This window comes from Cebus imitator, unplaced genomic scaffold (genome assembly GCF_001604975.1).
Source record: "Cebus imitator isolate Cc_AM_T3 unplaced genomic scaffold, Cebus_imitator-1.0 Scaffold52, whole genome shotgun sequence".
In the NCBI taxonomy this organism is placed as follows: domain Eukaryota; kingdom Metazoa; phylum Chordata; class Mammalia; order Primates; family Cebidae; genus Cebus; species Cebus imitator.
The window spans coordinates 1,577,214-1,594,187 of record NW_016107367.1 but is presented as its reverse complement, the minus strand read 5'-3'; the positions used below and the strand labels follow the sequence as shown (position 1 = coordinate 1,594,187).

The 16,974-nt window shown below is 41.4% G+C and overlaps 1 protein-coding gene, 1 long non-coding RNA gene and 1 other non-coding gene across 10 annotated transcripts in view; 2 read left to right on the top strand and 1 right to left on the bottom strand.

Moving 5' to 3' along the window:
• The window catches only part of PPP2R5C (protein phosphatase 2 regulatory subunit B'gamma), a 170,570-nt gene that overhangs the window by 41,923 nt on the left and 111,673 nt on the right, over window positions 1-16,974 (top strand). For 3 of the 8 annotated variants that reach the window (XM_017528096.2, XM_017528094.2, XM_017528097.2), the window contains exon 1: window positions 8,307-8,752. The exons of the other annotated variants lie outside the window; for them this stretch is intronic. In XM_017528096.2, the coding sequence (XP_017383585.1) occupies window positions 8,659-8,752 (94 nt within the window). In that variant the 5' untranslated portion in view covers window positions 8,307-8,658. Of the gene's footprint in view, window positions 1-8,306; window positions 8,753-16,974 lie in introns of those variants that run through there. 8 annotated transcript variants of the gene reach the window in all.
• LOC119471177 lies at window positions 2,503-2,610 on the top strand. The gene has a single exon (XR_005200208.1). It is a non-coding gene; the product is annotated as a U6 spliceosomal RNA (small nuclear RNA).
• LOC108304051 lies at window positions 6,047-9,026 on the bottom strand. The gene is made up of 2 exons (XR_001825067.2): window positions 8,933-9,026; window positions 6,047-7,190 (listed from the first exon to the last, which is right to left on the bottom strand). It is a non-coding gene; the product is annotated as an uncharacterized LOC108304051 (long non-coding RNA).

The following is a 16,974-nucleotide window of genomic DNA, read 5'->3' as shown; positions in this document are numbered from 1 at the left end:
AGGACGTTTTAGAAATAAAAAACATCCATGTGATCCTACAACCTCACTGCTGGGTATATATCCAAAAGAAAGGAAATCAGCATCTCACGGGGGCACATGCACTGCCATGTGTATTGCAGCACCACTCACAATAGCCAAGAAATGGAATCAACCTAAGTGTCCATCAATGGATGAATGACTAAACAAAATGTAGGACATATACACAATGGAATATTATTCAGCTAGGAAAAAGAAGAGAAACCTGTCGTTTGCAGCAACATGGATGGCACCAGAGGAGATTGTATTACATGAAATAAGCCAGGCACAAAGAGACAAATATCATGTGATCCTACTCATGTGGGAGGTAAAAAAAGGGATCTCATGGAGGTAGAGTGGAGAATGGTGGTTAGGGAGGCTGGGAAGGGAAGGTAGGGAGAGAAGGAGGAAGGGCTACAAAAATACAGAAGGAACAAGTGCTAGAATTCAAGAGGAATTGTAGAGGAATTGTAGTCAACAATAATTGATTATATATTTCAAAGTAGCTGGAAGAGACGGATTGTAATGTTTACAACACAAAGAAAAGGTACATGCTGGCGGTGATAGATATCTCAGTTACCTTGACCTGGTCATTACACGTTGTTAACAGGTATCAAAATATCACATGTCCCTTCCAAATATGCACAACTGTTATATGTCAACTTTCAAAAAGAGAAATTCATACCCATGCCACCCAGCGATGACACTGTGGATATTTTGAGAATGATACTTCTTATGATCATACTATTTCTGATTATATACTGCCTCTTGCACTTATATTTTCATTTTATAAATTTACAAGTATTTCTGATGGATGTAATATTTCACTAGGTATGTGGGATAATCCCTTTGGCAGAAACATAAATAAAACATGATGCTCTCAAAAAGGGTAAGTTAGAAATAAAGTTATCAAGAAGAGAAGAGACTTGTAAGACTTGTACACTGCAATCTATGAAATGTTACTGAAAGAAAAAATACACCAATCAATGGAAAAACATCTCGTTTGTGGATTGGAAGATTTAATATAGTTAAGATGTCAATAGTACCCAAAGCAATCTACAAATTCAGTGCAATTCCTATTAAAACTTTTACAACATTCTTTTCTAGAAATAGCAAAGTCCATCCTAAGATTCACAGGGAGTATCAAAGGGATAAGCAGTGTTGAAAAAGAAGACCAAAGTAAGAACTCATATATTCTGATTTTCAAACTTACAGCAAAACTACAGTAATCAAGACTGTAGTACTGGCATAAAGATGAGCCCAGAAAGAAACCCTCATATAGGGGGGTCAAATGAGTTTTGACAAGGGTGCCTAGACCATTCAGTGGAGAAAACGCAGTCTTTTCAACAAATGGGGTTGGGAAAACTGGGTACTCGCATGCAAAAGAATGAAGCGGGACGCTTACCTTCACAACGCATACAAAGATTCATCAAAATGGAGCAAACACCTAAACATAAGAGTTAAAACCTGCCTGGCATGGTGGCTCATGCCTGTAATCCCAGTACTTTGGGAGGCCGTGGCAGGTATATCACTTGAGGTCAGGAGTTCAAGACCAGCCTGGCCAACATGATGAAAACCCATCTCTACTAAAAATACAAAAAATTAGCCGGGCGTGGTGGCACATGCCTGTAATCTAAGCTACTCGGGAGGCTGAGGCAGGAGAATCACTTAAATCCAGGAGGCGGAGGTTTCAGTGAGCCCTAATCATGCCACTGCACTCCAGCCTGACTCCAGATGGAGCGAGACTCCATCTCAAAAAAAAAAAAAAAAGAGTTAAAATTGTAATGTTTGAGAAGAAAACATTGGGGAAAGATTTCCTGACACTGGATTTGACAATGATTTCTTGCCTATGACACCAAAAGCTCAGGCAACAAAAATAAAAATAAATTGGAGTACATAAAAATTTAAAACTTCTCTGCATTAAAGGGCCCAGTCAGCAAGGTGAAAGGGCAGGCCACAGAATGGGAGGAGATACTTGAAAAATCATGTAACTGATAAGGACTTAATATCCAGAATATATAGAGAACTCCTACAACTCAGCCAAACAGCTTGATTTTTTAAATGTATGAAATACTTAGAAATTTCTCCAAAAAATGTAATTTCTGCAAATTACCAATAAGCACATGAAAATATCCTCAACATCTCTATCATTAGAAAAATGAAAATCAAAATTACAATGAGATACTTCACCCCCACTAGGATGGCTACTATTAAAAAAAAAAAGAGCCAAGGCAGGTAGATCACTTGAGCTCAAGAGTTTGAGACCAGCCTGGGCAACATGGCGAAACCCCATCCTCTGTCTCTACTAAAAATACAAAAACTAGCCGGGTGTGGTGGCACGTGCCTATGGTCCCAGCTACTCAGGAGCCTGAGGTGAGAGGATTGCTTGAGCCCAGAGGGTCAAGGCCTCAGTGAGCCACGATCATGCCACTACACCCCAGCCACAGTGACAGAGCAAGACCCTCCCTGTCTCTAAAAATAAAAATAGTGCTCGCTTCAGCAGCACATATACTAAAATTGGAACGATACAAAGAAGATTAGCACGGCCCCAGCACACGGATGACATGCAAATTCCTGAAACAGTTCTATATTTTTAATAAGTGGTGTTGGAAAAACTGGATATTCATAAGCAGAAGAATGAAACTAGACCTCTCTCACCATATACAAAAATCAAATCAAAATGGATTAAGGAAATCTAAGACTCAAACTATGATGCTGCTATAAGAAAACTGGAGAAAATTTTGAGGACGTTGGTCTAGGCAAAAATTCCTTGAGCAATGCCCCACAAGCACAGTCAACCAAAGCAAGCAGGGACAAATGGGATCACATCAGGTTACAAAGCTTCTGCACAGCAAAGGATACAATCAGTAAAGTGAAGAGACGACCCAAAGAATGGGAGAAAATATTTGCAAACTACCCATCTGACAAGAGATTAATAACCAGAATACATAAGGAGCTCAAACAACTCTATAGGAAAAAAAATAATCTGATTAGAAGATGGGCAAAAGATTTGAGTAGACATTTCTCAGAAGACACACAAATGGCAAACAGGCATATGAAAAGGTGCTCAACATCATTGATCATTAGAGAAATGCAAATCAAAACTACAATGAGATATCATCTCACACCAGTTAAAATGGCTTATCCAAAAGACAATAACAAATGCTGGAGGGGATGTGGGGAAAAGGGAACCCTTGTACACTGTTGGTGGGAATGTAAATTAGTATAACCACTATGAAGAACGTTTTGGATGTTGCTCAAAAAACTAAAAATTGAGCTACCATATAATTTAGCAATCCCACTGCTGGGTACGTACCCAAAAGGAAGAGAATCAGTGTGTCAGAGAGGTATCTGCAGTCCTATGTTGGTTGCAGCACTATCGACAATAGCTAAGATTTGGAAGCAATCTACATGTCCATCAACAGATGAATGAACAAGAAAATGAGATCCAGTCACTTTGCAACATGGATGGAACTGGAGATCGTTATGTTAAGTGAGATAAGCCAAGCACAGAAAGACAAACATCACATGTTCTCACATATTCATGGGATTTAAAAATCAAAACAGTTTAACTTATGGACATAGAGAGCAGAATGGTTACCAGAGACTGGGAAGAATAGTGGGGGGTGGGGGGGGCTGGTCAATAGGTAGAAAAAAAGTTAGAATAAATAAGACCTATTACTTGATAGCACAACAGGGCATCTATAGTGAACAATAATTTAATGGAACATTTTCAAATAACATTAAGAATGTAATGGGATTGTTTGTAACTCAAAGGATAAATGCCTGAGGGGACAAATACTCCGTTCTCATGACGTGCTTCTTTTACATTGCATGCCTGTATCAAAACACCTGATGTGTCTCTTAAATGTATACACCTATGTACCCACAAAAATTAAAAATAAGTTAAAAAATAAGTGTTAGTGTCCTCGTGGAGAAATTGGAACTGTTGTGTGCTGTTTTGTCTCCTGTTTGAGATGGAGTCTCGCTCTGTAGCCCAGGCTGGTGTGCAGTGACATGATCTTGGCACACTGCAGCCTGCCTCAGCCTCCCGAGTAGCTGGGACTACAGGCATGCAGCATCAGGCCCGGCCCATTTTTTTATTTTTAGTAAAGATAGGCCTTCACCATATTGGCCAGGCTGGTCCCGAACTCTTGACCTCAAGTGATCTGCCTGCTTCGGCCTCCCAAAGAAAGTGCAGGGATTACAGGTGTGAGCCACCACGCCCAGCCCCATGGACTATTAGTGCGAATGTGAAATGGTGCAGCCACTGTGGAAAACAGTATGGCAGTTCCTCAAAATATTACAGATATGCCTCAAAATTATGTATAGTTATTATGCATCAATTAGAAATAAACAGAATGGGAAAGAAACAAAAATGGAACTAGCTTTGGTATACACCTCAAAGAACTGAAAACAGGGGCATCAGCAGGTACTTGTAGACCCATGTTCATAGCAACACTACTCACAGTGGACAGAAACTGTAGTCTGTACCAGTGGAATATCATTTGGCCCTTTAAAGGAAGGAAATTCTGACACTTGCTACAACATGGATGAACCTTGCAGACATTATGCTAAATGAAATATGCCAGTCCCAAAAGGACACATGCGGTAAAATCCCCTTATGTGAAGTACCTAGAGTAGACAAGTTGGTAGAGACTGAAAGTGGAATGGTGGTTGCCGGGACTAGGACGGGGAATGGAGTTACTGTTTAATGGGGATGGAGTGTCTGTTCTGCAAGATGAAGAGTTCTGTGGCTGGCTGGTGGCGAGGGCAGCATGATGCTGAATGTGTTGTGTGCTGAAAACCAGTGAAGATGGTAAATTCTGTGTTTATGTGTATTTTGGCACAATTTTTATTTATTTTTTGTTTTTACTTTAAGTTCTGGGATACATGTGCAAAACGTGCAGGTTTGTTACATAGGTATACATGTGCCACAGGGGTTTGCTGCACCTGTCAATCCGTCATCTAGTTTTTAAGCCTGGCATGCATTCAATATTTGTCCAAACGCTCTCCCACCCCTTGCCCACCACCCCCTGACAGGCCCAGGTGTATGATGTTCCCTTCCCTGTGTCCATGTGTTCTCATTGTTCAACTCCCACTTATGAGTGAGAACATGCAGTGTTTGGTTTTCTGTTCCTGTGTTAGTTTGCTGAGAATGATGGTTTCCAGCTGCATCCATGTCCCTGCAAAGGACATGAATGCATCCTTTTTTATGGCCACATAGTATTCCATGGTGTATATGTGCCCCATTTTCTTTATTCAGTCTATCACTGATGGACATTAGGATGGGTTCCAAGTCTTTGCTATTGCAGATAGTGGCACAATTTTTCAATGATTGTTTTTTACTCAATTATAATAACATTATTAACTCCTTGTATTTATAGCATTTATATTTCCTTTTGCTTGCTTTTGCAGGGAACATACAGAAATTTGATTTTAAGGCTGGGCACGGTGGCTCATGCCTGCAATCTCAGCACTTTGGGAGGCTGAGGCTGGAGGACCATTTGAGCCCAGGAGTTAAAGACTATTCTGTGCAACATTGTAGAAATCTCATCTCTACTGAAAATGAAAAAACAATGAGCAAGTGTGGTGACACAGGCTGTGGTACCAGCTATGCAGGAGGCTGAGGCAGGAGGATCACTTGGGCCCAGGAGGTCGAGGCTGCAGTGAGCAGAGATCATACCACTTCACTCCAGCCTAGATGACAGGGCAGGACCCTGTCTCCAAAAAACCAAACCACAGAAATTTGTCATTTTTAATATAAGCGCTATCCCTGAGGGGTTTGTTCAGAGGTATTTAAGTGTTCTTTTTTTTTTTTCGCTTGAGAATTGATTATTTACTTTTTCTTCTAAAAGTTATAGGATTTGGGGGGTATGGTTTTGATTTATTTTTATTTAACTGTTTAAGCCATCTCAAATTTTATTTTGGTGTGATGTTAAAAGACTTAAATTGCCTTTTTTCTGCATATAGTTAATCAGTTGTCTGCCCCAAGATTGCCAACCACTTATCTAATTCTTCCTTCCACTTATTTGAGATACATTCTTTATTACAATATTACATTTGTATCAACATAGTTCTCAGTTTGGGGCTGTGGCTTCTGTTCCATTCATCTGCCTCTTTCGCCCCGTCACACTGTCATTAATCCCACAGCTTCATAGTTGGTAGGACTAGCCTTTCTCATTAGTAGTGTTCTCATTCTTCTTTTTCTTTTATTTTTGCAGGTGAACTTTAGAATCGTTTTGTTAAGTACCTGGAAAAATAGAGGTCCACCTGAATTTTAACTGGAAATACTTTAAACCTGTCGATCAGTTTGGGGGAAATTATCAGTGTATCTACAGTATTTATATTTCCAATTCAGAAGTATACCTTACCTTTATTCAAATCTTTTTTTCTTCTCTCATATTATTTGTTTATTTATTTCTATCTTAGAGTCTGTTTTATCAGTGATGGCCAGATCAGCTTTGGAGTTCTTTAAAGAACCACTTTACATGCATAAGGTTTCAAAACAGCATGGGGTAAATCACTAATAAAGGCGAGATCCTTTGATCTGAGATCATTAGGAAAAATACATCAAAAACTGCCTTCACTGTTTGACTCCTATTCCGTATATGATATATAAAGCTCTTAGGAGCCTTTTCCCCTTATTTCTGTATTCCCATTCATCAGCAGTCTTAGGACAGGCACATTTTTTCATCTTATCGTGTATGAAATATTAAATCATTGGAGGGCAGGTTTCTGTCTCTTTAAAGCCCAGATCTTCAATGAGCATCTGCTCCTGGCTCCTTCCTAAGCCCCTGAACACCTCGTTCGTAATTGTGGCTGAGTTCATCTGGCATCACTCGGAGGAGGAGGCGGCCGGGGTGTGTGGCAGTGAGGGTCGGCGTCAGTGCTTCATAGTGGTCATTGGTGTGCCCTCCAGACAGACAACCCAGAGGTCAGCAGTGAAGGCTCAGAGGCAAGAGGGCAGCTAAGATCTAAATTCCTGTTACCCAGCTGAAAGCACGTGCCCCCCCTCCTTTTTTTTTAAACTTATATTTGCTGTTCAGATAGCAGCGAAGCCAGGGCAGGTGTGAGGCCGGCATCCTGCTCAGGTGGCGCGGTGCCCACTGCCCTCCTGCTAGAAATCAGATCATCTCCTAGCCAGCCATGGAATCCAGCAGTGTCTATCAGCTCTGGGGAAAGAGGGGGAAGGGTGGGATCTGGCTTGCTTTTATCTATTTATTTACTTTAATTGCTATTGATACACATAATGAAAGCTCCGTTCCTTCTTGTGAGGCAGTCCTGAAAGGTGGCAGCAGTTCCCTTACTCACTGAATGCACCTGGCGCTGAACCCGCAGCTGGAACCTCGAGCCCTAGCTGTGTTTCAGGTGTTTCTTACTCGCCTATGAATGATGTTTAGGAACTAAAGGGCTTTTGCATTGTTCACAAGCGGGGAAAAGGGTGGGGGAGTTGTGTGAGGGGAGCCATGGTTTGGACAAACTTTCTTGTTGGTGTGAAGAAAGGAGGAATTTTTTTCAGTTCGGCCTGCCAGAGAGGCTTTTCTTATAGTTTGTTTTCATTTGGAACTACTAATAACACTGATTTTTGTAGGGAATCATCTCATCGCACCCCCTCATGGGATCCTACAGTACTCCAGAAAGAATGTTTTTCTCCTTGGAATAGCTTTTTACAGTAACCTTTTTCGAAGATAGAAAATTAAGATCTGAATAGTAGCTTTTAATAATAGCCCCATAAAAATAAGTGAAGTATCTTTAAATTTAAACAAAATATCTAAAACTTAAAAAGTATTTAATATGTCAGCATCTTTGCAATGCAAAAATAACCATGCTGCATTTTATTTTATGCCTTTTGCTCCCACGGCGAGGTGATATAAATACTTCAATTTGTTTCACTTTCAAGCTATCGAATATAAAGCACCTTTCATTTTCCATGTAAGTTTTTAAGCTTAATTTTTTCAGGAAAAAAAATAGATCTCAAGAAAAAAAGTGTTTGGGATCATAAGTTAATAACTTGCCCTGTAGGTAAGGAAAGCTGAATAAGAGTCCAAACTAATGGATTAGAATTGTGTAATATTTGAATAGCCATTTGTAAAAAATAAAATAAAAAAATAAAACAACTTGCTTGCCAGAATCCTACATAAGATGCAGATATTAAAATAATTAGAACTAGAAAGTGGAAGTTGCACAGGTGGGTATAAAATGAATGTGGGCTCCCTAACTGGGAAATGCTAAAGTTCACGCAGACGTATACACACTTTTTTTTTTTTTTGGTAGCTCCCTCAAAGTCATTTGTTTATAGTCTGGCCAGGGTTGTGGCCTCCAGTCCTTTCCCCTAAGAGATGGGATCTTTGCCTAAAAGTTCCTGAGAAACGAAGACTGCAAAAAGCCGGAAAATGTCCAAGCTTTTAATGCACACTGACAGCCAAACAGAACGCTCTTTCCGTTTGCAGTTTTTTTTTTTTTTAGTGTCATTTTAAGTTGCAGCTTCCGGCCAATCAGCGAGCTTCATGCCTGCTGACATCACGAACCAGCCAGTTCCCTCCAGCTGCAGAGAGCTTCAGTTTGTCTTTTTTTTTTAAACTAAAATGGAGGCTGGTTTCTTGCCTTAAGGAGCCCATTGCCTTTCCCGCTGAAGTCTAGATGTTGACATGTAATAAAGCGGGCAGCAGGATGGTGGTGGATGCGGCCAACTCCAATGGGCCTTTCCAGCCCGTGGCCCTTCTCCATATTCGAGGTAAGTTATTGTGTGTTTCACTGAATCGGAACCTTCCGTGGGTAGTTAATAAATGGCTATTGTGCTTCCGATAAGAAAAGCAGGAAGTCCTTTCTAGCAGAATTCACCCCTTTACGCTGCAGACTTAACCAGAGGAGGCTGGGTGTGTCACTGCAGTTTGGCATTTTACGAACTACTTACAGAATTTGAGGCTTGAAAGAGGCCTTGCATGCATAGTTCAAAGCTGGTTTTTCTGCTTTCTGCTCGCTCTCCCATCCCCCTTTCAAAGCCGTGCTGATGTCAAAGGATGTGAAGTCACTGCCCAGGGAAGGTATTGGGTGGGGGTAGGAAGGAGAGGCGGGCCGTCGCGCCGGGCCAAGTTGTCCGTACGGAGTTTCTTTTACATCTGTGTTGCTTGGTGCTGCAAAGGTTTTGTGGAGGACACGTCTCTGAATTAAAGATGAATTGCAGTCAGAAAATATGCACAATTCATTGGGAACGAACTTCCTTTAAAAGGGTTGTTTTCATTCTTGCCATGGAGCCTGAAAGAGAAATATGCTCTACTTTGAAATATTGAAATCTATTGTGGGTCATAATTTTTGAAATGTTAGCATTTTCGTGGACTGTTAGCAAATATTTTGCATTTAAATGGTCTCTGTATTGCCATTTGACTTTAAAAATTTTAAATGGCAACAAGTTTTCAAGGTGTATAGAAATCACTGTTTTAATAATTAGTCTGTCTCTTTTTATGCATATTTTGCATTCAAAACTTAGCCTAAAAGCACAGTTACTGTAGTAATTAGTGGTTACATTAAACTATAGGTATCAGGGTAGCAGCTTACTTATTCTTGGTATTTTAAGATATATGAATTTTTCTGGTCATAATTGGGTGAAGTAGAAAAATGGTTTTAAGCTTCATCAGATGACTTTAGAATTTATAGTATCTGAGCTGCGCCCCAACAAAACAGTTTCTCAGAATCTCTTTTAAGGACATGTTGAAGGAAGGGTGGCAGCAAGGTTTCTAGGTGACTAACAGTCTCTATGACTAGAATGCCAGACAAGACTTTTCAGATCCTAGGGTGTACCCAGGGATGATAAAAGCACACAAATATCCAATCTGCCGGAACAAAATGGGTGTTGCTTTTCTCTCCAAACTATCTTTAATGAAGGTGGCAATCAGCATTCAATGACCAAACTGTAGGACGGGCTATGAATTTACTGTTTTGGTACTGTACCCAGTAAAAAGCAAAGGTTGCCTACAGGTAAAATTCAGGTATTTTACCTGCAAGAACCAAATGGGCAAGAACAAAATGTAATTGTTTAAGTTAGATGTCTTTTGTTTGTTTGTTTGGAGGCAGGGTCTCACATTGTCACCCAGGCTGGAGTGCAGTGGTATGATCACAGCTCACTGCCGCTTCCACCTCCCGGGCTCAGGTGATTCTCCCACCTCAGTTTCTCGAGTAGCTGAGACTTCAGGCATGCACTACCATGCCCAGCTAATTTTTTTTTTTTTTTTTTTTTTTTAGTAGAGACAGGGTTTCACTATGTTGGCCAGGATGATCTCAATCTCCTGGCCTCGTGATCTGCCCATCTTGGCCTCCCAAAGTGCTGAGATTACAGGCATGAGCCACCATGCCCAGCCTTTAATTTTTCATATTTTTTGTAGAGATGGGGTTTCGCCATAATGCCCAGATTGATCTCAAACTCCTGGGTTCAAGCGATTCTCCCACCTCGGCCTCCCAAAGTGCTGGGATTACCGGTAAGAGCCACTGTACCCAGCCAAATTAGTTCTTAAAAACAAGTTAGCAGTAAGATAATTTGACTGCATATAAAATGTAAATTTTTATACTTTTAAGGTACTCACTTATAAATAAATCCTTTTGGTTTGTGTTTTCTGGTTTTTATTAGACACCTAATATATTACTTAGTTTTTAAATTATGAACTTATACTGAAATAGAATCATTTGATGTTGTATCTTAAACCTCATTAATTTTTTTTGCTTTTAATTCCAAGACCTTATTGTGGCCAGTTTGGATTTGTTGCCGTTGGTTGGGTGGTCGGTATATAGTTGTGGAGGGAAAAGGTAGTAAAGTGTATTAACCTGAAAGAGATTTGAAGTTTTTTAAGAAGGGATAACTTTCGGAGACTTAAGACTAACTTCTGACTCAAACAGTGGGGGTAATTTCTGATTTCAAAATTTGAAGAACGCTTGATTGACTCATAAAGACTTTTTGGAGCAGCCCGTTAATGTGAGATTTAGCAAAATTTGATTTATTTATTGGGCTTTAGAGTCTTAGCTTAACATCCATTGAGCAGCTCCTGTGTGCCAAGTGCTGAGAGTCATTAAAATGATTAAGTTGCAGCCCCCGTCCCAAAGGAGGAATGGTTACATGGAGAGACCCGGCGTAAGAGCTCTGCCACGAGAGGGCTAGAGCCAGAACGCACCGGCAGGGCGCCCCGGAGAGCAGGGGCTGGTGATGCCAGGGAGTAGAAGGAACCCAGGAGGGCTGTGCCCTGGGCTACTTTGCTCACTTGGATGGGGTGGGATGCACTGTCCTTCCTGTTTAGGGAGGAGGGGTCTTTCCCACTGAAGGAAAAATAACTTACCCAAGATCACACATCCTGGAAGCTTTGGAGCCAGAGTCCAAACCCAAATGGTTGGGTCGTTTTGTTTTGAATCTTTTTTAAAAAATCACTTTAAAATAGGAATGTTGGCTGCTTGAAGAACATTTTGCTTCGGGATTACAATAGCGTTTTTTCCCCAATGCCTTATTTATTTGGTTCGGTGGCCTCTTTTTATGTAACAGTTTTGTACCTTGGTCTCATTTCTTAATCATTTTACAAATATTTATTGATCCATACCGCATACCAGGCAGGGTTCTAACGTGGATATAAGCAGGGGCTATGGCCCGGCTTTCCCAGTTTACCACCCACTGGGGTGGGGACCAAGTGAACAAGAATAAAATGACCATCTAACTGATTTGTTGTCACGATCGCTCTGACCATTATTGTCTACCAAGTAGTCTGAAGTTTGCGATTAAAGTGGCGAATTTGCAAATCCTAAAAAGTTCAAGTGTGAAAGGGACATATTTTTGAGACTTAGTGTAAGCCCTTCTGTCTGTGGAAGAAGAGTCACCCAGAACTTGACGGCTGTGAATTCAGCTGGTGATGTAACTCCTCACTCTCAGCTCTGTCCAGGAGAACTGCTGCTGTGATGGCAATGTCCTGTGCTGTCTCTGCAGCAGCCACTGCCAGCAGTGACTGCTGAGCACTTAAGATGTAGAGCTGAGAAAGTGAATTTTTAACTTTAGTTATTGGAAATTTAAGTAGACACACGTGTCTAGTGGCTACGATATTGGACGGCACAGTTCTAGACTGGAATTGTTAAACTTTTTTTTGGAAAAGGGCCAGATTGTAAATAGTGTTGGCTTTGCGGGTGAAAGCAGCCATAGACAGTTAATGAATAGGCCTAACTGGTCGAGTGAAGCTTTATTTACAAACAGGCGACAGGGTGCATTTGGCCCATGGGCCATAGTTCACCAACCCTGTACTAGACTGTTCTTTGACTTTTTGAATTGCCTGCTAAGGATAGTAAAGCATGTTTCCTTGCAGACCTTCAGTCTATTGACTCCTCCCCATGCTGGGAAGCTGTACCAGCCCTGATGCTGTGAGGCGTGGTGGGCAGGCCTGCTTCCCACCCTCCAGAGCACGCTGACTTCAGCCAGGTTTAGACAGTAGGCAGTGACAGCCAAGCCAGAAAGATGGTAATGGTCAAAGAGGAAGCACACAGTTTTGGGCCTCTTCCAGCTGGCCTTTATTCTGGGCTTCAAGAATATTATTAACTGCTGTCATCATTAGCAAACTTATCCAGTGGATGAGGCTGTCTTTGAAAGACTCAGAAGTTGCTCCAGCCTGGTGAGACGTTGGAGAATAAGTCATTCTTTTGATGTAAACCCATTTTTTCTTGGGAAATGGAGGTCCAGTGGAAAAGTTTATTTTCTCACAAGTACTTCCTGAGTCACCAATTCGTTGAAGGTATTCACGTTTCCAATAAAAATTCACTTAAAAACAGCAAGAAGCGAGCATAGCTTCCTTGCTTTGAAACCCCATGGCTTTCATTTCCTGCTGCACTAAATCTGGTGGCTTAACCTACATTAATAATAATAATAACAATAGCCATACATAATGTACACAGGTTGCTAAATTAGTAACACACCTGCATGGTGTGAAGTCGTGCTAGTGAGAATGGGCACCCCCTGTTATCTTTATTCCCCAAAATGAGGAAGGAAAACTGTTTGAGTGATAACTAAAAAGATTCTTCAAATGATTAAGCCGGTGATTCTCTGAATAGTGCCTCAGCTCAAAATTTATACTTCACAAACATCTATTTACTGTGTAACTGTAGCTCTCTGCAAGGTGACTTTATAGAAACACACCCTTAACCTTACCGAATCCTATTCTGTATCCAATCCTGTGTCCTATATGTAAAGTTGTTTCTTCTGTCTCTTGGGGGTGTGGAAGGTAACCAAAGTAACAGATAACTCTCGGAGGGGAAAGAGGGATGGGTAGATTTGTATAAAGTCTGTACACCTTTTTGTTCATTAGTCTTACCATTAAACTTGGGTTTAATGTCTGCTGAGGAGGTTTTGCCTTGCAGCAAAAGCTATCTTCTAAAATTTTTTTATGAAAGTATGTAGAGGAATAAAAGAAAAATAGAGGTAAGGTTATTAGTCAAGAATAGTGTGTGTGTTTTTAAACCCAGGAAAAGAATAGACAGAAACACAAAGACAGAGTGGTTTGGGGTACATCCTAACTTCTGGTTCCACATCAAAATTGCAAGGTGGTTCTTTTTGGATCCCATTCACTTTGTGACAAGCTTTTATGAACACTCGTGCTTCTTTCTCCCAGCACTGCTGCCTGTCAAGTGAGCAGGACAGTCCTAGTATTTCTCCTCCCCAAGGTCACCCGGCCTAGAGGGCCCAGTCCAGGGCTGTTGGCAGCAGCAGGTACGTGGTCCCGAGGCTGTTGGTGGCTGTCCCAGAGGAGAAGCACCATGCATTGAGCACCTTCAGTGTGCTGGGTCATGGCAGAAACCCTGTATCTCTGTTCTCTCTTTGAATCTGCCCAGCACTGTGAGGCATTATAATCCTCCCCTACTCACCGCTGCCCCTGCCTTTTTTTTTTTTTTTTTTTTTCCTGGAACAGGAAAAAAAAGGGAGCCTCTTGCCCAGGGCCACAGAGAATGCAGCGAAACAAGATCTGAGCCTCAGTTAGTCTGATAGCAAAGCTCCTGTTCTTTGCTCTGCAGACGTCAGAATGTTGAGAGATGCTGGTGGAAGCTCCTGCCTCATACGTACTTTTGATTTTTACTGTTTTCTGTATAGTTGGTAATATATTTGAGTGTCTGGAGTTCAAAACTCATTTCAGGGTTGAATGGGAGTTTGTTAAAGGTTTACGTGAATATGTTGTTGGTGTTCAGGGAGAAAGTTGATATTCTTCTTACCTGTTGTCCCAGTTCTCTTACCAAATCTGTCAGGTAGTAATCATTGACTTTACTAATCTCCTCCACAAAATCAGTAGTATCCTGAGGAGAGTCCTGTAGAACTTGTTATCTGGTGACACTGAGCATTATTCCTAGAGTAGAGGCATCGGTCATTGTCAGTGGACTGAAAATTACAATATACTAGATAGCTATCAAGAAATAGCTATCTAGTATATTTCTTTTTTGAGATGGAATCTCGCTCTGTCACCAGGCTGGAGTGCAGTGCTACAATCTTTGCTCACTGCAACCTCCACCTCCCAGGTTCAAGTGATTCTTGTGCCTCAGCCTCCTAAGTAGCTGAGATTACAAGCGCCAGCCACCACACCCAGATAATTTTTGTATTTTTAGTAGAGACAGGGTTTCACCATGATGGCCAGGCTACTCCCGAACTCCTGACCTCAAGTGATCTGCCCGCCTCAGCCTCCCAAAGTGCTGGACTTAACAGGTGTGAGCAACGGCGCCCAGCCTATCAGGTATATTTCTTAGCTAAATACCTGATCAGTGGAATCAGAAGTTCATGAGAAGCTGTACTTTATTTTTCTCTCAATCCTCTATACAGTTAATGTATTTCAGTGAAAAACTTACAGGAGATGGCTTTTGCTGCAAGGCAGAAACCCCCTGAGCAGGCATTATGCCCAAGTTCAGGAGTAAGACTAACCACCAAAAAGGTGACAGACTTGACACAAGTGACTGGTTGAAAGAGCAGACACAGGTGCCACTTACTCTGGGCCTTGCCCAGGCGCCGTTTCCTCTCCCTGTCACCCTGGAAATGTGACCGCCAAGTGGAGAACTTCTAAACGTGGGGTAAATTGTTTCTCCCACTGACATCTTGGAGAGACACTGGCTAAAATGCATGGGGACAAACCAGTGCTCCTACAGCAAGTAGGAATCTGGCTTTATTTTAGCCCCGTGAATTACACATAAATCAAAAACTCTTCTAGTGTAAAAAAAAAAAAAAAAGACTAAGATATAACGGTTAAGTACAGTGAGTGACTCTAGGTCAGATCCTTGTTCTCAAAAGTGTAAAATCAAACCTGTTGGAGATGTTTTGGAGGCAGCTGGAGAAAGTGGCTTGCAGAATGATGTTGGATGTATGGAATGATTGCTAACTTTCTGGGTGTCAAAATTTTTAAGGGACTTAGGGAATGCAGACTGAAGTATTAATAAGTAAGTGAAGGATCATGATCTCTGCAATTTCAAATGATAAAGGGAAAATGGGTATAAGGCAAATGTGTCAAAGCATGGGCAGTGGTTGAATCTAGGGGAGGAGATACACAACATACAAGTATTCATTGAAATTCTCTGGAGATTTTAACTTCTTCATAATATTTGAGAGAAATATATTTTTAAACAATAAGGCTGTTTTACTTTCTTATTTCAATATTCACCGGTGAGGGAAATATCTTTAAAAAGGTTCTGCTTTGGAAAAGGTGTACAGAGGAAATGTAATAACTTAGCTACTGTTTCCTAAGCAGTGAGCAGTGGCCTTTCCTGTTTGAGGGTTTGCCAGCCAGTGTCGGTCCTCTGGTTGTAACTCACGGTAGCTGCACAGACGGCCACGCCGTCTTTCCAAACAGTGTTTTTGGGGTGCATTACCGTTTTTGATGTTTGTCGGCGTTTTTATTGGTCTTATGGAGTGTAACCACTTTTAAGGCATACTGGAAGACGAGATAAAACCAAAGTTCCCTCTGCACTTGAAGAGGCAGGGTGTTTGGTGGTTAAGGGTAAGACCAGGAGCCACACACCAGGGTCAGGTCACCACCACCCACCCCGCCCACCCCAGGCTAGCCAAATGGTCTTGGGCGTGTGACTTACTCTCTGTGCCTAGAAATGGAACGTGAAATGGGAATAATAGTACAGCCTATCTCTGGGGTTTTTTGAAAGTTAAACTGGTGAATGCGTGTAAAGAGCTTAAAGTGGCACCTGGAGTGTCGTGAGACTCAGTGTTAGTGGTGGCTACGGTTATCTCTTTCATAGGTTGTATGTGGCACTCTGGAGTCCTGCCACTTAGCCATAATCTGTTTTATTTTTCTACAGCTCATCTGTCTGTCTCTCTTTTACCCAGCCTTTTCATCTCTTGTAGATTGCTTGGCATTTCACCATTCGGAAGAAATTAGTATCATCATTACCTCTGGAGTTTGTACTATGTTCTGCTTGTAGATTGTGTATAATTACCTCCTAACATGGTCTTAGGCACATGTCCACGACCTCAGTTCAGAGTATACTTACTACTCCCTGTTCAGTCTTTCTGTTCCTATGGTCCAGTCCGTGAAGTCTAGAGTAAAATAAGAAATTGGCATTTATATACATCTTTCCTTCTTTAACTCTTTTGAAGAAAAAAGTTTTATCACATTCGTAAGAAATTTCATCTTTAAAAAGTATTACAGGCACAGTGGCTCACACCTGTAATACCAGCACTTTGGAAGGTCACACCTGTAATTCCAACACTTTGGGAGGCCAAGGAGGGCAGATCACCTGAGGTCAGGAGTTCAAGACTACCCTGGCAAACATGGCGAAACCCCAGCTCTACTGAAAATACAAAAAAATTAGCTAGCATGGTGGCCTGCACCCGTAATCCCAGCTACTCAGGAGGTTGACACAGGAGAATCACTTAAACCCAAGAGGTGGAGGTTGCAATGAACCAAGATCACGCCACTGCTCCAGCCTGGGCAACAGGGTGAGACTCGGTCTCAAAAAAAA